At 42.8% G+C, this 25,601-nt stretch overlaps 1 protein-coding gene across 1 annotated transcript in view; it reads left to right on the top strand.

Annotated features, from left to right (window-relative positions):
* Nucleotides 1-24,852, top strand: part of TRPM1 (transient receptor potential cation channel subfamily M member 1) — a 100,756-nt gene extending 75,904 nt beyond the window's left edge. Inside the window, exons 20-26 of the mRNA XM_059879304.1 lie at nt 1,869-1,997; nt 4,952-5,203; nt 6,682-6,856; nt 9,519-9,663; nt 11,340-11,542; nt 12,503-12,635; nt 22,305-24,852. Coding sequence (XP_059735287.1) covers nt 1,869-1,997; nt 4,952-5,203; nt 6,682-6,856; nt 9,519-9,663; nt 11,340-11,542; nt 12,503-12,635; nt 22,305-23,562 — 2,295 coding nt within the window. The 3' untranslated portion in view covers nt 23,563-24,852. The remainder of the gene's footprint in view (nt 1-1,868; nt 1,998-4,951; nt 5,204-6,681; nt 6,857-9,518; nt 9,664-11,339; nt 11,543-12,502; nt 12,636-22,304) is intronic.
* The last annotated feature ends 749 nt before the right edge of the window (nt 24,853-25,601 follow it).

Genomic DNA, 25,601 nt, shown 5'->3' with positions numbered 1-25,601 from the left:
GTGCCTGGAGCAAGAATGGTCCAGTCTTACACGTGCAGATGGGCAGGAGAAGTGGGGCAAAGAGACTGGAGCAATTTGGAAGGTTCTGAAGGAAACTGGGCTGGTTGTGGGTGGTCCTAGCAGGGGTGGTGGGCACACTGTGCCTCCCGAAATCACTGCAGTCTTCGGGAGGGTCAAGACTACTCATGAAGTCCCAGGTACCAGGGCACAGCCCATCTCAGGCAGATCCTGGCCATTAGTGGTTCCATTAGTGACTGGGTGTGAGCAGGTGATGGAAACTGAGGAGCCAGGTCCAAGGCCATGGACAGGGCGATGGATGTGGGTAGGCAGAAGGTGGAGGCAGAGTTCTGGGGCACAGCACCCCCGGGGCTACATGGGGACCCAGGCCAGTGAGAGCCTGGACACCCAACCTCTTGGTAGCCACACCTGAAGCCACAGCTGTCCATCTGTTCTGGTCAGAACCAGCTGAGGCCCAGGTGGTTCTGAGCCCAGGCCCAGAACCTGAGGTCAAGTGGATAAAGAGGGTGGGGCCAGGAGGATGACAAGCCTTGGGTGTCTCCCCAGGGCCTCTAAATGTAGCCTGCAGATGTAGGAGAGGGGGTCGCATGCTTTTACAGCTCAGGAGACGCAGGTTCAATCCCTGGGCTGGGAAGATCCTCTGGAAAAGGAAATGGCAACCCACTTCAGTATTCTTTTCCTGGAGAATCTCATGGGCAGAGGAGCCTGGAAGGCTAGAGTCCATGGGGTTGTAAAGAGTTGAACATAACTGACGTGACTGAGTACAAGGGGTTCCCAATGCAACTCAACTTTGAGAACTCTTGCTCTAATCCTCCTGCAAAGACTAGAAATGGGATGCTGACTGTATCCTGGTAAAAAACCAATTAGGAAGGGGCCATCAAAAAAAAAAAAAAAAAAAGACTAGGAATCACAAATGATCAATTGCTAGCACACACCTTACCCACACCACCAAAACTTCAGAAGGGGCCTAGCCCAGAGGGGTAAGGGCTAAAGCTGAAGATTCTTCATCTTTGGAGTGAATCAACCTCACTCATCTTCAGATTACCTTCCGCAACCTCGTACCTCACTCCTGTATCACTCAACTCTATGTGCCTCAAAGATAGGGACCCTGTTGTGGGTGCAGCACACCACAGACAAATGGATGCTAATTAAGGGGCCTCAGGACCACCCGCTGGGTGTGCTGGGCAGATTCCCCATCGTCACCCTCCCCCTTTTTGAAACTCCCCTGTCCATTAGCAGTGGGAAGATTCAAGAAGGAAATTAGCAATGCAGGGAGGAGTCAGTAACATTTTCCAATTTCCAGGAATGTAGAAGGCATACCAGTATACTACTCAAAGTTTCTCTATTTATCATAATTTTGTACAACTTCATAATTTCCCCATGAAGCTGATGTGCGTGCATGCGTATGTGTATGACTCTTTGCAACCCTGTGGATGGTAGCCCACCAGGCTCCTCTGTCCATGGGATTTCCTACAGAAGAATACTGGAGTGGGTTGCCATTTCCTCTTCCAGCAGATCTTCCTGACCCAGGGATCAAACATGAGTCTCCTGCATCTCTTGCATTGGCAAGCAGATTCTTTACTGCTGAGCCATAAGGGAAGCCCCATGAAGCTAACAGTAGCAACAAATATACTTTCATTTAGAGAATGGACTTTCAGCGTGCATGTTATGCTAAAGTACAAAATGCCTCCCAACCTGCCTTAAGGTTCTCTGACTGCACCTGTGATGTGAGTGGAAGGTTTCCTCTAATAGAGTCAGTGCACCTAAAAGTGAAAATTTGTTTTAGAAGATGTGTCCCCCTGTAAACAGGGTTTCAGAGCTTTTCCGGGCTGTCGATCTCTGTCTTTCAGATATCCTACCTGGGGTACCTACTGCTGTTCAACTACGTCATCCTGGTGCGGATGGAGCGCTGGCCTTGCCTCCAGGAGTGGATCGTCATCTCCTACATCCTGAGCCTGGCCTTGGAGAAAATTCGCGAGGTGATGCTCTGAAGACCTGTCCCAGCCCCACCCACCAATGACTTCAATTCAGATGTAGATTCTTTATTTATTTATTTGAATTCTTTTTGGCCACAAGGCATGCAGGATTTTAGTTACCCAACAGGGATTGAACTTGTGCCCCCTACAATGGGAATACAGTGTCCTAACTGCTGGATCACCAGAGAAGTCCTCAGATATTGCTTCTTATTGCAAAAATGAGTCATGTAAATCCCAAGTGCCCTGGATGTTTTCTTTCCGGGTGTCACAATCCCAAGTTGATTCTGTTCCCTTGCAGATTTATATGCCTTCTGTTTCAAACTGAAACTGAACTTGGAAATCAGAACACAAAGCAGAGTAGATGGTGTTTAGTGATAAAAACAAGTCTGAGGGCCTGTAAAAGCAGCAGGAATTCTGCCAGGTACCTGAGATAAACACCTGACTCCAACTGGGTACAAATTGGGGCTCCATTTTCTGGGAGTTGAACGTAGACAGGGAGATGTAGGAGATGACATTTTTCTTGTAACTTAGGACTTTGAACCACCCTCTCCTAGCTGGGTCTCCCTCCATCTGAGGTGGGGATTGTTGTGCAAGTGGTTTATTAAAGGAGAGCTTTCAGGAGAGAGGGGAGAAGGAGCAGGGTGGTCAGGCCGGAGAGGGGACAGGGCTGAGGGAGGTGTGGCTTCAGTGGAATCTGTCCCTGGCCTCATTGGCAGGGGACTCTGAGTGTATTCAGTACTGTAGAGTCTGTTCCATCTTGACCAAAGGGACCTGAGTTTCATACCCACATGAGTCAGCCAGCGGGGCCTCTGGGTAAGGGCTCCCATTGCCCAAGGGGGCAGGTGGGAGGGAACAGTGGCCCTTGCAGCAGGTGGGGGCTGGGCACCTCCACCCAGAGGAAGCCTCCAGCACCTCTGGGTAGGCTTCCAGCACATCTGCTGCAAACCCAGGAAACAGGGTTTTCAACTAAGTGTTGGAAAAGGACAGACACCAGTTCATGCACGATTCATATCACGGGGACTTGAAACTCACGTATCTGAGAGGGCAGCCTTTGCAGGTGGCAGAAAAAGTGTGGGCCAGGTCCTTTTCTTTCTAATATCACCTACAGGTTTCAGCTCATTATATCAGCTTATAAAGGGAAAGCTTACATCCAAGGAAATGGCAACCCACTCCAGTATTCTTGCCTGGGAAATTCCATGGACAGAGGAGCCTGGCAGGCTACAGTCCATGGGGTCGCAAGGAGTTGGGCACAACTGCACGACTAAATAGCAACAATACACCCAAGAAGAAATGAACTTGAGGTAACACACAGCAGATTTCGTATTCTTTCTCCCACTGATAGAGAAACAGTATTATTTATTTTGCAATATATTTTTTTGTATTGACCCTTTCACTGAACTGAAAAATTATTACTGGCAACTTCTTCCCAGGAGAGCTAATTAGATGCTGTCAGTCTGATGACAGCCCCAAATGAAAAGTGCCAGGTCTAAAATGTTACAACTTCTTTTTTTTTCTGGCTGGGCTTCATTCAAACTCTGCGCATGCTACAACAGGGACTTCCCAAGTGGCCTGTGTGCCATCTCTAGTGCCACTGTGAGCTCACTGAGCACCAGCCCTATGCTAAGACACTGTTCTTTACTGCAAAGAGCCCACTGTCCTTGCCCCCCACCCTCAGTTATAGGAAAGAGAGCAGCAGGCATAAGTCAGAGCACATGAGTTTTTAAATTAGTGAATGCCTTCTGAGTTGGCTTATGAATAGCCACCACCCCATTCCACCCTTGGGGTCCCCAGGACCTACCAAGAAACTCCATAACTAAAGGGGCGCCACCTTTAAAGACCCCACCCTGCTGCACACCGCAGCTGCACCTATGTTTGCTTTGTGTGTGCCCCTGCATGCTGCTTGTTAAATATTTTCAGTTTTACTAGAGGAGAGACATCACTTTGCTGACAAAGGTGTGTGTGTGTTAGTCACTCAGTCATGTCCAACTCTTTATGACCCCATGGACTGTAGCCTACCAGGCTCCCCTGTCCATGGAATTCTCCAGGCAAGCATACTAGAGTGGGTTGCCATTCCTTTCTCCAGGGGATCTTCCCAACCCAGGGATTGAACCTGTGTCTCCTGCATTGCAGGCATATTCTTACCCTTTGGGCCACTAGGAAAGCCTCTGAGAAAGTGTTCTTTTAAGCTGCGGTAACTTTGAAAGGGTAAGATCTCAAGCAGGAGAAAATGAAGCTCAGCTTTCCCCTGACTTCTCATCTCCGAGTTACAAAGGAATCTGGGCTGAGTTACCCATTCTATCCCAGTCCCTCCATCTCCTGTGGGTGGACGCCCCTCTGTGGGACCACATAGGTTTATCTCTGCTCTAGGATTTTCCTCCTGGACTAACTCTGGAACACGAGCTCACCGGCACATGTCCAGAGAATTGGAAAAGGGGTCAAAAGGCAGCTGCTTTCATTACGACCAGAGGGACATAACTCAGAAGGCATTTCCTGAGAGTTTGTGAAACTAGGAATCCAAAGGAGTCTTGTGGAATTTCCCTTTCTAGATATTTTATCTGCCTAAGAAGATGAGTACTTAGAAATCTCGAGCAGGAAAGGGGACCAGATGCCCTGGAATGCTGCTGTGCTGTGCTTAGGTGCTCAGTCATGTTTGACTCTTTGTGACCCCATGGACTGTAGCCCACCAGGCTCTTCTGTCTGTGGGATTCTCCAGGCAAGAATACTGGAGCGGATTTCCATGCCCTCCTCCAGGGGATCTTCCCAACCCAGGGATCGAACCCAGTTCACCCACATTGCAGGCAGATTCTTTACTGTCTGAGCCACTACGGTTCAGGGGAAGCCCCTGGAATGCTGCTCCAGCCCTCCATACCCAGGATTCTAAGGTGAAGCTTCTAAAACCACTCTCCCTGCTTTTGTTGTTGTTGTTGTTGTTGTCATTGTTTGGCATTTCTTTTCAGATCCTCATGTCAGAACCGGGTAAACTAAGCCAGAAAATAAAAGTTTGGCTGCAGGAGTATTGGAACATCACAGACCTTGTGGCCATTTCCATGTTCATGATCGGAGCCATCCTTCGCCTCCAGAAGCAGCCTTACATGGGCTACGGCCGCGTGATCTACTGCGTGGACATCATCTTCTGGTACATCCGTGTCCTGGACATCTTTGGTGTCAACAAGTACCTGGGACCCTACGTGATGATGATCGGAAAGATGGTTAGTGCTGATGGCTCATGAAGAAATGCAAGCACAGAGGCTGTTGGTTAGGACCTGGGGCCAGGCCTCAGGCATGACTCTGTGATGTTTCATTTGATCTTTCCCCAGCAATTGGTTTCTTACAGGAAATGTTCTTTGCTTTAAGCTCTTCTACATATTGATCACTTAATTAAATCCAGTTGACAAACAAGAGTTAAGGGCCTACTGTATGTATATATATTTCTGTCAATAACCCAATGGTTAATCTCCTAACATGTTGAAGAAGCCAGAGACAAACAAGTGGGTCCAGTCACTCCCGCACCGCAGCTCCAGACAGTTTTCAGATCACACACTCTAGACTGGAGTAACCTATAACTTGCTCAGTGCTCAGTCCTGGTTGACTGAAATACCATGGACTGTAGCCCACCAGGCTCCTCTGTCTGTGGAATTTTCCAGGCAAGAATACTGGAGTGGGTGGCCATTTCCTTCTCCAGGGTATCTTCTCAACCCAGGGATTGAATCTGCATCTCCTGCATTCCGCATCTCCTGCATTGTAGGCAGATTCTTCATTGAGTGGACACAGGCAATGCAGGTGATGAGGTCAAGACAAATCCATGGCAACATTTATCCAGAAGAGGCTATAAAATATGAAACTAAGAATGAACCATCCTTACATCACTTAAAATAGTCTCAGTGTTAGGACTGGTCCTAAAAGACAGGACATCTTTCAAGCTTAGGAATAACTCTGTATGGCAAGTGGTTTTGAGGGAAGGGACATATAGTCTAGGCAGTCCCAGTCAGGGCTCTCATCTTCAGGGATGTTCAAAATTAAGAATTACACAAAGCCAGTATCCATAGTAACCAGAGCATTACTCACTGTAACGACTCACCATTTGTATAATGAATGAACATTAGTACACACTCTCAACTCACCATCTTGTTATCCCCTTAGACATCTCCTCTTCTTACCCCTGAGTTTCTCTTACAAATTCCTGTTTTCCCATAATGGTTCCCTTTCTCTACTTGCAGTTGTAGTTACTAGAGGAATTTGTTTATGGGTAACAAGAGAGGAGGGGCTTCACTGGTGGCTCAGATGGTAGAGAAGCCGCCTGCAATGCTAGAGACCTGAGTTCGATCCCTGTGTGTTGGGAAGATCCTCTGGAGAAGGGAATGGCTACCCATTCAAGTATTCTTGCCTGAAGAATTCCATGGACAGAAAAGGCTGGTGGGGTCCAGTCTGTGGGGTCGCAAACAGTCAGAAATGACTGAGCAACTAACACACACACGAGAGGAGAAGAAAGATTGAGAGCAGGAGATGGGAATCGCAATATTCTAGAATAAGGTGTATGTGTTGCATGGAATACAAGAACTAGTAGCCCATGGAGGGGAGGGAGAGGGGGAAAGAAGCTTCCTCCATCCTAATTAAGCACTCATGAAGTCTCTGAGGGGAGCACACAGTAATGAACCAGGTGGACCTGGCTCATTTCCTCTCTCCTCAGATGATTGACATGCTGTATTTCGTGGTCATCATGCTAGTGGTGCTGATGAGTTTTGGAGTAGCCCGTCAAGCCATCTTGCATCCAGACGAGGAGCCTTCTTGGAAACTGGCCCGGAACATCTTCTACATGCCCTACTGGATGATCTACGGGGAGGTGTTTGCAGACCAGATAGACCGTAAGAATAGAATTCATAGTAAGATTCTCTTCCCTGCTTCCCAAGGCAGATGATCAGTTCCAAATTAATGGAAGAGCCTGTGTTAATTTGGGAGTAAAGTATTTTTTATTCTGTCATAGGCATCCAATTATTTTATGAAGAAATCAGTGCAGATTATGAAATACAAATTTTTTGAGATGCCTATCTTCTACTCTGAGAACCATTCCCTGGAATTCTGAGACTCACATCCCTTGAGCACATTCTACACATGAATGTGGTCCCAATGCCAACATTCTAATTTTTCTTCAACCTAAATCTCTTTCTGCCCTGAGATAGAGCTTGTGGTGTTATTTCAGCCAAATGAGACAGTGAGCATGAAGGTGACTAGTGCCTTGTGTCATCCCGTTCTTCAGGCTTCACAACTCCTTGTCCATGTAGCTGTGCATCTCCTCCTCACTCCTGAGGTGCTAGTTTTGTATTATCAACAGTAATATGGATGTTAGCCGAGGAGATGAGCTGCAATCTTACATGGATTTCTGGGGAATGCAGGCCCCAGCTCTGCCCAAGCTGAGTTGGTAGGTCACAGTGTCTCTTGTGTTGCAGGGAAGTGAAGTTCAAATGAGCTTACATGATTTCACCTGGACAGTTACTGCATTACCAGTGAACAAGTATCTTCAGACCCATATTCATATTCGCACCACATATTTCAATTTGCATATTGTGTTCTGTCAAAAAGTGCCAGGTACAGTACCATGGCTACTACTTCCAGTAGAAGCAGAAGCTTCTTTAGAATAGAAGGTTTTGAACATCTTTGCATTGTAGGAGATGCAGGGTTGTTCAGTGTATCTTTATTAGGTGAGACTGATAACCAGTTCACACAAATGCCTTCCATCTACTGCATCTTGTCATGTGATTCAGACCACATTTTTATCATGATTATCTCAGAGTCAATTAGTGGATGTGTTTGTAGCTTGGTAAACCAGAACATGAAAATCTAATTTGGTTTCAAAAGAATATTAGCTTCAGTAAACATACATAAATGTGGAAAAAGTCCCTGGATCTAGACATAAGTTGTAATATTTTTTAATTAAATTGGGTAGAAACAGAAAATGAAGAGGCAAACTTGAGGTTATTTTCAGTAACAGTGGGAAATGTAGATTTTCAATTCTTGATCTCATTACTTCATAGTAATTTTGCATTTATTTGTGCTGACAAGGTATTTGGGTTGGCATACAGGGGATGTTTGATTGGTCAACCTATACGTTAAAATGATCATCTGTCAGTAGCCTCATGTCTTTTTCAAAGTCTTTTTAACTAGTGAGCTTTAGCTATTGCTTATGACATCATAAAATAAATATTCATGAAATATATATACATATATTTCCTAGAACTAATAATGTGCACAATTCTCCTAAGTAGATCACTGTTTCCAAGTGTAAATGTGTAATTCCCTTGACTACTTTGCATTTCTTGACAGCAAAACAATTCTTATATTACTCATCATTTGTTTGACATTTCTCTCAACTGTCTTATTTTCTTTTCTTCCTTCCTGTCAAAACTAAAAAAATAAAATGCTGCTATCCAATCACTCTATAGTCTACGCCATGGAAATTAATCGTAAGTTTACACATAATTGATGACTCTAGTCTATGGAATGTGTGTATTAATTAATCTCTTCCTCAGCTAATTACCCAGAGTTGTATGCTGGTTTCAAATACTTGTTTCCTGGTATCAGTGTTGTTTTTTTTTAAATAGGAAGTGAAAAATAAGTAGACTGTGAATTCATGGATATTACTTCATTGACTATTAGGATCATCCTATCTTTTTCTTCGGAGAAGGCAGTGGCACCCACTCCAGTACTCTTGCCTGGAAAATCCCATGGACAGAGGAGCCTGGAAGGCTGCAGTCCATGGAGTCGCAAAGAGTCGGACACGACTGAGCGACTTCACTTTCACTTTTCACTTTCATGCATTGGAGAAGGAAATGGCAACCCACTCCAGTGTTCTTGCCTGGAGAATCCCAGGGACGGGGAGCCTGATGGGCTGCCGTCTATGGGGTAGCACAGAGTCGGACACGACTGAAGTGACTTAGCAGCAGTAGCAGTATCTTTTTCTTCAGAAAATAAGTCCTATAGGATCAAAGTAGCATTTCAAATGAGCAGAGAGAAAAAAGATTCTTTTTCAAACAGAGCACAGAATAGTCAATTAATGAACTTGAGCCTAGAGAGGATACTTACCTCCTACCTCATAATAAAATCATTTTCAAAGTTCATGATCAAGAAGACAACATAAGTTAATATTACATAATTAGAAGACCCAATCACTTTCTAATGGTTAACAGTAAAAAAAAAACAAAACAAAACATAAAGACAGATGTGTCTGCTTAAAGATGAAGAACACATTTTTTCATTATACATTTTCACTGTAGATTGAAAAACATAATGCAGAAATGAGAAAATATTTATAAATATGACAGGTTAAGAATGACTCACTCTGAATGCAGAAATGAGTTTCTTATCTCCTTTGTATGAGTTGATATCTTTCACATGGAAAATTACTGCTTAGGAAATCAGAAAAAAATAATCACAGTAAAAAAGAAATAGGTCCTTTAATAGCATAGGTCAGTTATTAATCTTTCCATTCTATGTGAAAATCAAGCACAAAAAGACAAACTCTCATTTCAGCTCCTTGTGGTGACAACCAGTACGATGAGGAAGGCAAGCGGCTCCCCCCTTGCATCCCGGGTGCCTGGCTCACGCCTGCCATCATGGCCTGCTACCTGCTGGTGGCCAACATCCTGCTTGTGAACCTGCTCATCGCCGTTTTCAAGTGCGTGTCACAGCTGATGACCATGTGCTTACTATTTACTACTTTACAGATTTTCAGTCTAATCTCAGAAACCTCTGAGGCTGCCTGGCGTTTACATGGAATCCACTAGGGCTTTCAAATGCATACAAATTTTTTTTTTGCAGTCTTTTTTGTTCAACCACAATCAGACTTCATGCATTCCTAAATAAAGAGTTGACACCTAAATATATTTAAATTCAATCTTAGTTTGTATTTTAACACTTTGGCATGAATTTTAATCTAATGAAAGTATTTCCTCAGATGAAAGTCTCTTGAGATAGAAAGATTTATCAAGTTGAGTCTTGAATTCATGGTCAGAGGCACAAAAGCAAAGCTGATTTTATAGGCTGTGGCAATCATTGGATACTAACCTGAGCAAACTCCAGAAAATAGTGGAGGACAGGGAAACCTGGAGTGCTGCAGTCCATGGGGTCACAAAGAGTCAGACATGACTTAGCCAATGAACAACCATGACAATTATTGTACAATTTTTTTACATGAAATATTTTTCTTATCATTTACTGAATAGAAGATAAAGTGACCTAGGAAAGAAATGGCTTAAAATTCACAGTCCAGTTTCTTGTAAAACTTGCCCCTGTTGGCATGATGCATTAAGGATGTGACCATGTTTAATAAATGTTGAAAAAAACTATTTTAGCTTCTAAGATGAAAAATATGAGACAAAAATCCCTCACAGAAATAGAGACTCTCAGAGCTGACCAAGGCACTGGAGAGAACATGGTTACACTCCTGACTTGACAGATGAGAAAATGAAGGTTGACAGAGGTTAACTGGGTTTTCTAAGGACCCCGTGTAGACCACACACTTGATGAGGATTCCAACAATTCTAGGCTTACTGCCTTCTGCTGGAAGCTAAAAGAAGACAAAGATTGTACCAACCTAATATCCAAAATAATGCACCTTCAATCAAAATGTTCAATAATTAATGAACTCAGTTCCAAAAAACTGTAGTCAACTAGTTTTATGACTGAATTGAAAGTTTAAATACTTCAAAATGCTTAGTTGAATGGCTCATATCTTTAACTATATGAAATAAAATGTCCTGAGCAGTCAGTAGACTATGGTGTGGTTTTTCAACAGAGTAGGAGATAACAATCTCAATACCCTTCATTCTTAATTATTTATACAAGTAAAATGCCCTTCAATGTAGACAAGCCACACTGATAGATAAACCAAAAGGCAGGTCATCTAGAAGTCAGCCCTAATTCCTAGAATGGAACCAAAAGGCCATTTTATTGCATATTTTCAATTCAGTGTGAGTAACTCTAATTGTTCTGAGAAATCACAATCAAAAGTAATACAACTGCTTTACAACTTTGTGTTATTTTCCGCTAGACAGCAATGTGAATCAGCTACATGTATACATAACATTGTAAAGCAATTATACTCCAATTTTTAAAATTAAAATAATTATTCTAGTGCTAAAAAAAGTAATACAACTTTGCAAATAGGTTCCTCTGTACCATTTTTCTAGATTCTACATATATGCATAAATACACAGTATTTGTTTTTCTTCCTGACTTATTTTATTCTGTATGACACACTCTAGGTCCAATATGATTATATTATATGACTTTTGTCACGATAAAATTTTTTTTTAAGTAATATAGCTAACTAAACCAGTATTCTTTTTAAAGCAATACCTTCTTTGAAGTGAAGTCAATATCTAACCAAGTGTGGAAATTCCAGCGTTATCAGCTAATTATGACATTTCATGACCGGCCTGTCCTGCCTCCACCAATGATCATTTTAAGCCACATCTATATTATCATCATGCGTCTCAGCCGTCGCTGCAGGAAGAAACGAGAAGGGGACCAAGACGAACAGGATCGTGGATTGAGTATGTGCAGCATTCTTCTGTTTCTATCCTGGGCGAGTTTCTAAAGAGAGTTACAGTTGGGTACCTGTTAGTTTATTACTAATTAATATCACTGAAAGTCCACTCCTGAGGGGATGAAAAATTGAGAGAGTTCTTGAAAATAACTTTTCTCTATAAACCCATTGTTCCTTTCCAAATGTTTTACTGTGTTACACTTAAGGAGAATGGGAAAATATTCCTGCCACCTTGCCTCTATCCATAAAATATATGGAAAACATTTCTCAGAAAATCATGCTTGGTTTCACGTTCCAAATAGCAGCAATTTGAGTTGTGTTAAAAAGTGAGCTGTTTAGGTGTCATGCAACCCAGCAGACCCAGCCAGACACTCTGTGCTTGAAATTTGAACTTCCAGTGAAAGGAACCAGTTGGGAGCTTGAGATTAGCAGATGCAAACTGGTATATATAGGATAGAAAAAACAATAAGATCCTACTATAGAGCACAGGAAACTATATTTAATACCCTGTGATAAACCATAATAGAAAAGAATATGAAAAAAAATGTGTGTATAACTGAGTTACTCTGCTGTACAGCAGAAATTAACACAGTATTATAAATCAACTATACCTCAATACGCTGGAGGAGGGCATGGCAACCCACTCCAATATTCTTGCCGGGAGAATTCCCCGGACAGAGGAACCTGGCAGGTTACAGTCCATAGGATCGCAAAGAGTCAGACACGACTAAAGTGACTTAGCATGCATACCTCAATAAAAATTTTTATTAAAAGTGAGCCGTTCATCTCCAATGGAAAGATGATCACTGATATTACAAAGAGTCTTTGTGTGATAACCAGTCCAGGAGGTAGGGTGCTGCCTGCAAGGGATAGGGAAATGAGCTTGATTAAAGGTGGCCTGTGAAATTCACAAGGACGCACCTACCTGGCTGATGTCTCACGTGGTAACCTCTTCTGCTTATGCTAGAGCTGTTTCTCAGCGACGAGGAGCTGAAGAGGCTGCACGAGTTTGAGGAGCAGTGCGTCCGGGAGCACTTCCAGGAGAAGGAGGACGAGCAGCAGTCTTCCAGCGAGGAACGCATCCGTGTAACCTGCGAGAGGTGCACCTGGGGTGTGGCCACCGGGGGAGCGGGGCATCAGGGCAGAGGGGGACATCAAGTTCAATTTAACATTCACTTGCAGTTCTCCTGTTGACCCAACTTTGGCTTTTGAATGCGTTTCCCTCCCTGAAATAGTGTGAATGTTTCAAATGATGCTTATACATTGTATAAGAAGTGAATGATGACATTTATCGCAAATATCCCAGGCCAAAACCAAACCAAAACAAACAAAACTGTGACAGTTCCCCAACCTCAAAGTGGGTGCCTTTACAATGCAATACATGGGGAGAACCATCAGCTGCAGTGCCGTGTAACTGCTGGGGACGTTTCTCCCCGCCCTTGACATATGTGCCAAGGGTGGTCTGTCCCCAGCTTGACCTCCTCATCCTGACTAGTGCCCTCCTTGCTCCTTCCCATCACCTTTCCACCCTCAGGGAACAGAGGTACAGGAAGGGCAAAGTCATCTGTCCTGGCTACCCATCGAGATCACCATCATTGCTTACAAGCTACATGAACTGATTGCCTGTGCTTGGGAGTCAGTCAATTAGCAGAGGAAGGCAGGTCTGGGAGGGACAGAGAGGGACTTGTTCCATGCTTTGTAGCATTGCGTTTCCTGCAGCTGCACACCACAGAGCAACTAGCAAAGGTGGACAAGAACAATCAACCCACACTACGGACTTTTTTTTTTTTCGCATTTTATAGTCTTTGAGAACCTTGATCACTTCATAAAAGCAACTGAAGCTTGTTAAAGTGCATGAGAATTGATAAGACATTGTTCCAAAGACTTTAATGGACAATGTCCGTAGAAGGATGAGCATAGCAAGGGAGCCATGCCTAAGGGGATTCTGGAGCATCATTCTTTTTAAATTTTATTTATTTATTTTATTTTGGCTGTAACAGGTCTTAGTTGCAGCACTGGGGAGCTTCGATCTTCATTGCAGCATGCAGGATCTTTAGCTGCAGCACGAGAACTCTTAATCAAGGCACGTGGGATCTAGTTCCCTGACGAGGGATCAAACCTGGGCCCCTTTCATTGTGAGTGCAGAGTTTTAGCCACTGGACCACTGGGGAAGTCCCCTTCTACCCTGGAGTCTTGAGCATTTAAGTTTTCTGAAACCATGTATTTCATGTCTGATATACATGTGTATACCAAGAAACTTAAAAACATGGTACAATGTCAAAAGAATACGTCAGCACATAGTTCCCAATCAGGGGCCCTAGCAATTACAAGAGAATACATGATACACAATGAAGTCTTCCTGGTGTGTGTTTAGGCCACCGACTCTGCCCCAGGCCACAGGAGGGATGGTGCCCCAGGCAGCTGCAGGGCTCTGTCCCCTCCCGACTCATACACCTAGTCACCTTGTATTAATAATTCTACCAGCCAAACTCAAGGGTTATCTACACCAACTTTTGGCCTTAATACTTTTCAATAAAACTTTGAGACACTTCTTTGCTGTTTTACTGGTAATTACTAATCTTTCAAGATTATAAAAAATGGTTTCTGTATGAGAAGGATAAGGTGCCTCATCTTATAACCTAATTTCCACGTTTTAGTTATACGTTAACTTGACTGTAATCACAGGCAGTGATTTACCATGGAAACAGTGCTCTTTCACCCTGCCTGGCCCCCTCTCCCTTTCCCAGCATTGTTTGGATTTTTACCATTCTTGGATCAAGGCTCCAGGAATGTGATTATCAGGTTGCTGCCAAATTGCGTTTTCCTCCTGGGGCTCCTCGCACACGTAAGAGGAATGAAAGTGTGCTGGGGCTGGTGGCAGGGGGTGGGGAGATAGTAAAAACACAATGCTTTCCATTTCCCTTGGCTGTGTCCTCAGGGTGACGGGAGCACATTCCTGCCCCTCCACTTCCCTTTGTTGACGCTTTCTTGGCTGAATCACAGGTAGACGCCAGAGACAGAAAGAGGAGGGGGTCCAGGAGAAAGTGGCTTTCCTTCACCCTTAACCAGGACTGGGGAGCATTGGGTGGGGAGAGGATCTCTGTGAAGGTCTTGGGTTTCCTGTCGGCTTAACGGGAAATTAGCAATTGATCTTTTGGTATCCTCTTCCCAAGTACCAGGAAAAGAAGATGCTGGTAAGAAAGATGCTTCTAATAAAGACATAACAAAGAGAAACAAGACAGTAACTGCAAAAAGACCTGAAAGAATGATCAGTCTTAGAAAAGAGGTGGTGATTCCTCTGATGGAGAGTATGCTGTCCACATAGGAGTGGGGAAGGTGGGGGAAGAGCTTACCTGAAAGTCTTAATCTTATAAATTCATAAGAGTCAAGGATGCTTAGATGATAGAAGAGGGGTGGGATGAAGTGGTGGAGTTTCAGTGTGCCTGGTAAATGACAATCTCACTCCTTATGTGACTTTGAAAGCCAAATCAGAGGTCATTGTAGACATTGGACTGAGATTAAAAACATCAGCTTTATTAGTAATACATTTTGTGCTAGAGGATGTGGATCAGGTCTTGCCAAATACACACTCCTGTCCCCACCCAGGCACAGGCAGCTCCAGGAGCCCATAGCCCCCGCTGCCTTCTCCCCTGCTAAGCTTACTCCATGACTCTGACAAAATGAGAACCCACACTCCCGCAGGCAGCGGGCTCCCAAAGAGAGAGAGAGAGAAAGAAGCACACTCATGTCCTTGTCCCCACTCCAGAAAATCAGTTTTTGTCAAGAGTAAATGAAAGGCTAGAGAGAGGCCAAGAGTTTTATATGAATGGAAAATTCAGACATGTAAGAAAGCAGCAGTAGGAATGGGGAGAAAGAATGACCCAGCAACATTAAAGACTTGAAGCCAGAGGGAAGATCCGAGTTCATCTTGAGGGGAAATACGGTCGGAATGCCATATTCCTGCCAATAAAACCAAGAGATTTCCTGGTGGCAATAATGACAACCCAGTTGTGACTCTTTATTGTGTCAAGTCAGTGTGGCTCCATGCCTCTCAACCTGATGGCAAGGATGCAGAAAGTGAATGATGCTTGAGGTACAGCAAAAGGGAGGCCGATGGGGGCCTGGGCTGCTGAGAACCAGTCAGTGCGGGTACCATGGTGATGTCAGGGTTCACAAATGGCAGCAAAACATATTACATCACCTCCAGCCCTGTTTATCCCTGCCCAGCCCTGGAGTCCTGGTCATGATGGATGAAGGCTTAGGGACTGTCACTGCTATGTTGGAAGTAAGGGAGAGACAACCTAGGATATCAATAAGAGCTTCAATGAGGGCCTGACCAGAGTCTGGCCAGAGCAGAGAACAGAGTCAGGAAAGGTTAATGATTTAGATGACCTGAATTCTAGAATCCAAGGAGCTTTGAGGTCTGCCTGGCCAAGTTGCTGTGTATAAATGATGTGGCATGGAGGCAGAATCCCAGAGAACTTAATATTCTTCAGCAATTACTAAGTCTTTTGCTGACTGAAAAGAATGAATACAGAAGATTGAAGACTCAAGTATTGTTCTTTGTTTAGTCTTTCACATATAAAAACTCCATAAGTAAGCACAACCAGGTGCCACCCTGGGTGTTCTCCCTACAATTACTAAACTTAAAAGGCAGCCCCATACGAAGAAGCAGATGGGAATTAAAATAGCTGAATTTCGCCTGGATGAGACAACTCTATGATCTATAGACCTGGAATGAAATGACAGTGTAGGAATAGTCTTAGAACTCAACATAGATGACCATGCAATCTTGAAACATGGGTCTTGTCAAGTAGGAACCGGACCTGGTTGCTCCACTAACATTATATTTTTATGTTACCTTTTAACTCTATCATTAAGGAAACATACCCATATAATTTGTGAGATGCCTTGCAGGTAAAGGGTGATTGTTTCACATAAAAAAATGACTGTACAGAAAATGAGTTTTAATAACTGGCTTACTACAGAGCTCCCCATGTCTGTGTTCTGTCCTTTGCAAAGACACACAGGACTCTTACCATGAGAACATGAATTTGGACCTCATATTTTTTTATTTATTTTTATTTTTAATTGGAGGATAATTGCTTTACAGTGTTGTGCTGGTTTCTGCTGTAGAGCAAAGTGAATCAGTTATAAGTAAACATATATCCCCCTCCCTCTTGAGCCTCCCTCCCACCTCCCATCCCACCCAACTAGGCCATCACAGAGCACCAGGCTGAACTCCCTGTGCTATACAGCTGCTTCTCACTAGCCTGGACATTATATTTAATAGATAAGAGTCTATGAAAGTCAATAGTTATGCCCTACTTAGGTATATATTCTGTTGGTGCATGCTAAGTCGTTTCAGTCAAGTCTGACTCTTTTTGACCCCATGGACTGTAGCCCTCCAGGCTCCTCTGTCCATGGGATTCTCCAGGCATGAATACTGGAATGGGTTGCCATTTCCTTCTCCAGGGGATCTTGACCCAGGGATTGAACCTGCATCTCTTATGTCTCTTGCATTGGCAGGTGGATTCTTTACCACTAGTGCCACCTGGGAAGCCCAAGTTACTGCAAAAGTTCCACTGATTTATAGATTGTTGTGCCTATTATGTGAATGGAATGGAAAACATTATTCACAGAACCTTAACAAAAATGCATTTTGGTTAAACTGCTTTCAGGTTTAGTGGTATAAGATTCAAATTTAAATCCTCTAGGTATTAGATATACTGAGATACGGACAAAAATATTTGAAGATCTGTAACCATTATGACCAACCTAGATAGCATATTTAAAAGCAGAGACATTACTTTGCCAACAAAGGTCCGTCTACTCAAGGCTAGGGTTTTTCCAGTAGTCATGTATGGATGTGAGAGTTGGACGGTGAAGAAAGCTGAGCGCCGAAGAATTGATGCTTTTGAACTGTGGTGTTGGAGAAGACTCTTGAGAGTCCCTTGGACTGCAAGGAGATCCAATCAATCCATCCTAAAGGAGATCAGTCCTGGGTGTTCACTGGAAGGACTGATGTTGAAGCTGAAACTCCAATACTTTGGCCACCTGATGTGAAGAGCTGACTCACTGGAAAAGACCCTAATGCTGGGAAGGATTGGGGGCAGGAGGAGAAGGGGACAACAGAGGATGAGATGGCTGGATGGCATCACCGAATAGATGGATGTGAATTTGAGTGAACTCCGGGAGTTGGTGATGGATTGGGAGGCCTGGAGTGCTGCGATTCATGGGGTTGCAAAGAGTCGGACACGACTGAGCGACTGAACTGAACTGAACTGAACTGAACCACCTCTACCCATATGGTCATGTCATTCTATACCTGTTCAGCACCTAGAGTTCAGGGAATCCTTTCATTGAAAGTTTTTAAAACTAAACTGAAAGTACAACTCACAGAAAGCATCTATAAAAGAAAAGAAAAAGTGATAGACTGGATTTCATCAAAAGAAAAAACTTTTGCTCTACAAAGACACTGCTATGACAATGAAAAACGAGGCACAGACTGGGAGAAAACACATGCAAATCACATATCTGCTGTAGGGCTAGTGTACAGGATATCTAAAGAACTCTCAAAACTCAATAATAAGGGGGAAATGATCCAGTGAAAAATGGGTCAGCAACTTCCCTGGTAGTCCAGTGGTTAAGAAACCACAATTCTAATGCAGGGGGTGCAGGGATCTTGCATGCCACAAACAAGACCTGGTGCAGCCAAATAAATAAATAAACATTAAAAAAAAAAAAAAGAACTGTACACCAAAAGAAAAAGTAGTCAACTAACTGTATGATAGCTTTAAACAGAAAACATGACCTTAGAAATATGACATTATTGGAAATATGTCTTCGAGAGGAAATTGACTTTATTTCATGGGTAGGCCATGGACCTAGAACAGTTTTTTGTTCTGTGCTGAAAAGAAAACAATTAAGATGTCAAAAGTCAGGAAAGTCCGTATCTCACTGTGAGTTCTGTTATAAACGATGGATTTTTCTTATATGTTTTCCTGCCATTCAGTGTGTAGAGATGGGACCCTTTCCCAGTGATTTCCTCCATCCCTTCTCTTTCCCCTCCTGAAATGGAAACCCCTCCCTTGATTTCCATACATGGATGTCAAGATTTGTGAAACACACTTAAGTCATCATGTTACAAAAGTTACAAGTCAAGGCTGGAAGGGGAAATAGTTTTCCAAGTGTCCTTTCTGTTAAATCATCTCAGAGAGAAGTGAATGTCACCTGGTTCTTTCTTCCTTCTTTCACACATGCTCTAAAAACTCAATACAACTTCCCTTGATTTGGCATAAAATGTGCCATCTCCATACTGTAGCTATTTAAAAATGAGCTTGAAATAACATTCTATTTAGTTACTTTTTTATTGGAGTATAGTTGCTATACAACGTTGCATTAGTTTCTGCTGTACAGAAAAGTGCATCAGCTATATGTATACACATATCACCTCTTTTCTGGATTTCCTTCCCATTTAGGTCACTGCAGAGCCTGAGTAGAGTGCCCTGAGCTGTACAGTAGGTTCTTGACAGTTATCTATTTTGAAATAATATTCTTAACTTAAATCACATCTTGAAGCTTTGTTTCCTCCACAGCTTCAGTTAAGGGAGTGGCTACAGTAGGGATGGGGCATTTCTGAGACACCTAAAGAGGCGTCCTACACACAGCGGGGTTATCTATTCATCACAGGGGAGGAGGGATGGTTAGGGAGATGTCAGGTGACAGAATCAGATGAGTCTGAGGTCTCCTTTTTCTAAGTGGCTGATGATGCTGTCTTCTGGATTAGGTCACACAAGGGATAAGTCAGGCAGAGAATTAGAAAAGATTTGAGAAGATACTTATCTCTATTTTACCGGCTTATTTATTTTTAAAAGTTTGCACAGCTGCTTTATCTCAAAACTCTGTGTTTGTTCAAGGACCTCAAGTCTGTTCCAGAAGCAATATGGTTTCTAACACAAAAAGAATGAATCCTCGTGGCAATGGATTTGAAGGGCGTGAGAAGACATGACATTTAACAGAGACAATTAAGTTGGACTTGAAGTCATGGAAAATTAGGAGTGAAAAGTTCTTATTGGTCCCTGAAATGCAGGAGGAGAGAGAACCCTTAGAAACTGTAGTTGGGTTCCCTATGGTTGTTGTAGTTGTTTAGTCACTAAGTTGTGTCCAACTCTTTGCCACCTCATGGATTGTAGCCCACCAGGCTCCTCTGTCCATGGGATTTCCCAGGCAAGAATACTGAAGTGAGTAGCCATTTTCTTCTCTAGGGGATCTTTCTGACCCAGGGATGGAACCCACGTCTCCTGCTTGGCAGGTGGGTTCTTTACCACTGAGTCACCAGGGAGGCCCAATGGTAGGGAAGCTTGGTTGGTTTTTTTTTTAATATTTATTTGTTGATTTATTTATTTATTGAACCATAGTTGATTCACAATGTTGTGTTAGTTTCAAGTGTACAGCAAAAACGATTCAGCTATATATGTATATATATATATATATATATATATATATATATATTCAGATTCTTTTCCTATAGAGATTATTACAAAGTATTGAGTAGAGTTCCTGGTGTTACACAGTAGGTCTATCTTGATCATCTATTTCATATACACTAGTGTGTGTATGTTAATCCCCGTAGGGAAGCTTCTAAAGGAGGAAGTCACATCTCCTCATACATGGTGAATTTGGTGAAATTGGTCCTCCTGGTGGCAAACTTCCAGGAAGCCAGATCCTTCCTGTTCAAACGATGTGGTTTCCTAAGGGGCATAAAAATAGTCCTCTCCCTATGAAAAGAATTAAGAATAGAATCCAAGGACCCTCCCACACATGAGAGCACAGCTGTTCAATGCAGCCAACAGAAGTAGAACCTTAGCAGGTTTTAGTTCAGGCAACATTATGAACTAAACACAGGCTATTGCCTGATCATCTAAGAATTAAAAGAAAATTCAAAAGCAGATATTTATAATCTGCCATGATCTTCCTTACAATCCCATAAGGGAATACCAATTATTAAATATAGTTAACAATTTAAGTTCATTGGTATTTCTCAGATAGCTAAATGACTACTTGTCCCTGAAGTAAAATATCTGATAATCTGAACTTAATTATTTTTGCATTAAAAAATTATTTCATTGAAGTATAACTGATTTATAATATTGTATTAATTTCTGCTTCAAAGTGATTTACTTATATACATATTATATTATTTTTCATATTCTTTTCCATTATGGCTTACCCAGGATATTGAATATAATTCTCCGTGCTATACAGTAGGACCTTAATTATACATTCTACATATACTAGTTTGCATCTGTTAATCAGAAACTCCCAAACCTTCCCTCCCACTCTCCTTCCCCCTTGGCATCCACGAGATCTGCTAAGTCTATGAGTCTGTTTCCATTTCATAGATAGGTTCATTTGTGTCATATTTTAGATGACACATATAAGTGATATCATTTGGTATTTGTCTTTCTCCATATGACTCAGTTCACTTAGTCTGATATTCTCTAAGTCCATCCACGTTGCTGCAAATGCCATTATTTCATTCTCTTTTATGGCTGAGTAATTCATCTTCTTTATCCATTCATCTGTTGATGGACACTTAGGTTGCTTTCATGTCCTAGCTATTTTAGTGCTGTTATAAACACAGGAGTTCCTGTATATTTTCGAATTATGGTTTTCTCTGGATATATGCCCAGGAGTGGGATTGCCGGGTTATATTGCAACTCTAGTTTTAGTTTCTTAAGGAACCTCCATACTCTTTTCCATAGTGGCTGCACCAACTTACATTCCCATTGACAGTGTAGGAAGTTTCCTTTTCTCCACACCCCTCTACAGCATTTGTTATTTGTATACTTTTTGATGAGGGATATTCTGTCTGGTGTAAGGTGATAGATAGCTCATTGTAGTTTTGATTTGCATTCCTCTAATAATTTGTGATGAACCTAAACTTAACTATTAACAATGTATTTTCTGAATCCCCTGAATTTCAAATAAGGATTTGAATGTATTTATTTTGTCATTGTAACCATTCCTTGCTGACAGCTATACTCAAATCTCACAAACCTAAGTGCTAGTGTCTTCCTTTATCATCAGAGGCAGTGTGATGTGCCAGCTTAGACAGCAGAGCTGGAGCTCATGCTGGAGCCCCAGTGTTTGCCCGCTGTGCATCCTTAGGCAGATTACTTACCCTCTCCTTGACTCTATTTCCTCATGGGTAAAATGTTGTTCTTCAGTCACTAACACTTCAGTGACCCAATGGACTGCAGCTGCTAGACTCCTCTGTCCATGGGATTTCCCAGATAAGAATACTAGTGTGGGTTGCCATTTCCTTCTCCATGGAATCTTCCCAACCCAAAGATCCAATCTGTGTCTTTCTACACTGTCAGGCAGGTTCTTTACCACTGAGCCACCTGGGAAGCCCCATCAATAAAATGGGGGTGTTGAAAAGACTGCCTGCCTCATAGGGCTGCTGTGAGATTAAACAAGCCTAGAGTAGGACCTTGGTGAGTATGTATTAATACATATATAAGGTACTTGGTGTGATGAATGGTAAAGAGCACCGTATGTGTTAACTGTACTTCTGTTGTTTCCTGATGTTCCTCAGGGTAATTTTAGGTGGTTATATTAGGAGTGTGTGACGTTTAAAAATATGCCTGAGTCCCATGATTCCCCAAAGCCTGAAAAAATCATACAACAACAATAACGTTAATTTTTGGTTTTAATCTTTAGTTCATCTCGGTGTAATACACCTTTCCCTTTGTATTCACTAGAGTTGAAAACATGTCAATGAGGTTGGAGGAAATCAACGAAAGAGAAAACTTTATGAAAACTTCCCTACAGACTGTGGACCTTCGCCTCTCCCAACTGGAAGAACTATCTAACAGAATGGTGAATGCGCTGGAAAACCTGGCGGGAATCGACAAGTCTGACCTGATACAGACGCGGTCCCGGGCCTCCTCGGAGTGTGATGCCACGTTCCTTCTCAGGCGGAGCAGCATCAGCAGCGCCGATGGCTACAGCCTGTATAGGTACCATTTTAATGGGGACGAGCTGTTGTATGAGGATACTTCCTTCTGCATGCCGCCAGGGGCAGCGTCCAGGAAAAAAGCCGGTTCCTTCCGTGGGAAGGAAGAGAAGGACCAAAGGACGTACCTGGCCCCAGAGCGCCAGGGCAGCCTTCGCTTGCCACCCAGTACTGGCGCGCCAGCATCCCCAGACCGAGGTCAGCTTGCCTCCGACAACTGCAAGAGCAGCTCGGAACCGAAGTCAGGTCCAGATACTGGGATTTCAGCTGAAAATGATGAAAGGCAGGTAGACACTAAAAAAGAAGAAATGACTTCCCCAAATTTAAGTCAAACAGATGCTATACATGGAGAAGACAAGTCGGATTTTCAAAAAAGCACTCAGCTGACAGTGGAAACCACAAAGGTAGAAAGCACCATTTCTTATCCCTTGGAAGAAACAAAGACAAGCCACTATTACCCTGATGAGACGTTCAGCGCTTGTGAAACTCTCAAGTCCAGAAGCTTTGTGTATTCCCGGGGAAGAAAGGTGGTTGGTGGGGCTAACAACTGGGGTACAGCCGGGGACCCAACATGCCCCTCAACTGTTCAGCAGTGGACCACGGAATGGAAGTATGAAGTTCAAAAGATTATGCGATCTCGGAGCACGGAAATACCTTCCTTTGCATCCGAAGCTGCACTGCAGGCTGAGCATTGTGGACATTTCACAGACAAGGAAGATGAAAACTGTGTTTTTAAAACAGCCCCTCAGATCTCTCGCTTGTCTGTTACTGACAGAACTGACAAGGAAAACTTACTGTCTGTGAAAACACACCAAACTTTGGGATTCCCATCTTCAAGGTCAAAAAGTTTACATGGCCGTCCTAGGAGTGTGAAAGCCCTCCAGGGCAACTTACACAGACCTGGACATGCCAGCAGTGTAAGTAACTTAGTAGTTGTGTCCGGAATTACAATGGAAGACCCCAAGGTTCAGCAAGAGAAGACTTCCTCAGAAACAGAGTGCTAATGTGTTTTGTTTCTTTGGTTTTTACATCAGAACCACAGATGAGTTCCATCTTGGTCATCTAAACATCATCAGTTTCTGAAAACATTTTCATTAGAGATCTTTGACCATTAATTTAATTTACATTTTGATTAATTTAAAATGTAAAGGCACTAAACTTTAAGTAATAGTTTGGTAGCATATGTTAGTAAACTTAGTTCTTTTTTAAGTTGGAGTAGGGTCAAGAAAAGTGAAGACTCCAATTGCTTAATCAATAGGCAAGAGCCTATGATCTCTTTGGGGCTTCCCAGGTGGCTCAGAGGTAAAGAATCCACCTGCCACTGTAGGAGACCCAGATTCAATCCATGGGCCGGGAAGATCCCCCGGAGAAGGAAATGACAACCCACTCCTGTATTCCTGCCTGGGAAATCCCATGGACAGAGGAGCCTGGGGGCTGCAGTCCTCGGGGGTCACAAAAGAGTCCAACATGACATAGCGCCTAAACAGCAATTACAACAATCTCTGTTTCTGAGGACCAAAAACAGCCAAAGACATGCTTTTGGGTGTCACCAATAGTTTATTTAAGGGAGTAAGCAGCTATGTGAGAAAGGGAAATGAAAGAAAAAGCAAACATGAGAAAAGGAAGGGTGGAAGAGAAAACAAACTAAGAGGTGCAAGAAGGGAGGACTGGAAAGGGGACTTAAGTATCATATCTTCTTTATGGGTTTTTGTTTTATGTTTTCATGTTTTAAAATTACACAATAAGAAAAAAAGGCCACGATTATATCAGAGGTCACACTGTAATAGGGTAAGGTGACCAATAGTTTTGTTAATGTGTAAAAATTGTGTCCCATATGAATCTTCTTGTTGTCATATAGTCCTGGATGCCAAATACAAATTAATTGTACTTCTGTCTATTGCAATGGTCTGTGTAAAGCTGTGGCTAAAATCTAAAGGATCCATGTTCGAGGTGGGAGTTCTCAAGAGTGTCAAAGATGAGTCACAGCTAAAAACAAAAGGTGAGGCTCAATTTGGAATTTCAGACATAACATTGCCATAAAGTGGCAAAGAGTTGGGGAGAGAGGTAGAGAGAGAGACACAGTGCCGTTGTGCTAAAAATACTGATCAGAGAGACTCTGGAGGCTAAAGAGGTTCATGTGCAGATCAGAATCCCTGAACTGGGCTGGATTTACCAGAAAGCACTGCTACACCATTGCATGGATGATGGGACTTTGACATTTAATAAATGATAACATTTATTTGATAAATGATAACATTTATTTAATAAATAAAACAACTGCTTATCTATTGCTACATCAAGACTGTTCAATCAATCCTGTTCCCTGTGTTATTTGACCCAAGGATAAACCCATTCTATTTGGCCTCATTCCTAATTCTTTGCTTTGGATGCCCAGAAAACTTTCAGCCCTTTCAGTTCAGTTCAGTTCAGTTCAGTCTCCAGTGTTGGAGTTTCAGCTTCAGCATCAGTCCTTCAAATGAATATTCAGGACTGATTTCCTTTAGTATGGATTGGTTGGATCTCCTTGCAGTCCAAGGGACTCTCAAGAGTCTTCTCCAACACCATAGTTCAAAAGCATCAATTCTTAAGCCCTTTGCCACACCCTAAAAAAAAGTATTTCTCAGAATAAGCTGGAGAACCTCTGACAGCACTAGAGAACAGGTTTGAAGAAGGCAAAGCTTCTCATCAGAATTCTCCACCTGTCCACTCATTACACAGCCCCCCTTTCTTGGTCCCTCCTACCTTGCTTCAGATGAGGGGCCTGAATCTATCCCCAGGAGTCTCACTGAGTCTCCTGTTGACATACTGGAATGGGTAGCTATTCCCTTCTCTAAGGATCTTCCTGACCCAGGGATTGAACCCAGGTCTCCCACATTACAGGTGGATTCTTTACCATCTGAGCCACCTGGAAAGCAATATGTCTAATTCTGGTTTACCTAATTTATTCATGTTTCCTATGATCTTCTTTGTGTCTTTTAGCTCCATGAAATGCTGGGTGTTGTTTTTGATCTGTATGGAGGGTGTGTCTTCCTGGTGTGCTTTT

This window comes from Bos taurus, chromosome 21, assembly GCF_002263795.3.
Source record: "Bos taurus isolate L1 Dominette 01449 registration number 42190680 breed Hereford chromosome 21, ARS-UCD2.0, whole genome shotgun sequence".
NCBI classification, from domain to species: Eukaryota; Metazoa; Chordata; class Mammalia; order Artiodactyla; family Bovidae; genus Bos; species Bos taurus.
Note: the sequence above shows the minus strand (reverse complement) of the source record. Positions and strands in the feature narration are given on the sequence as shown.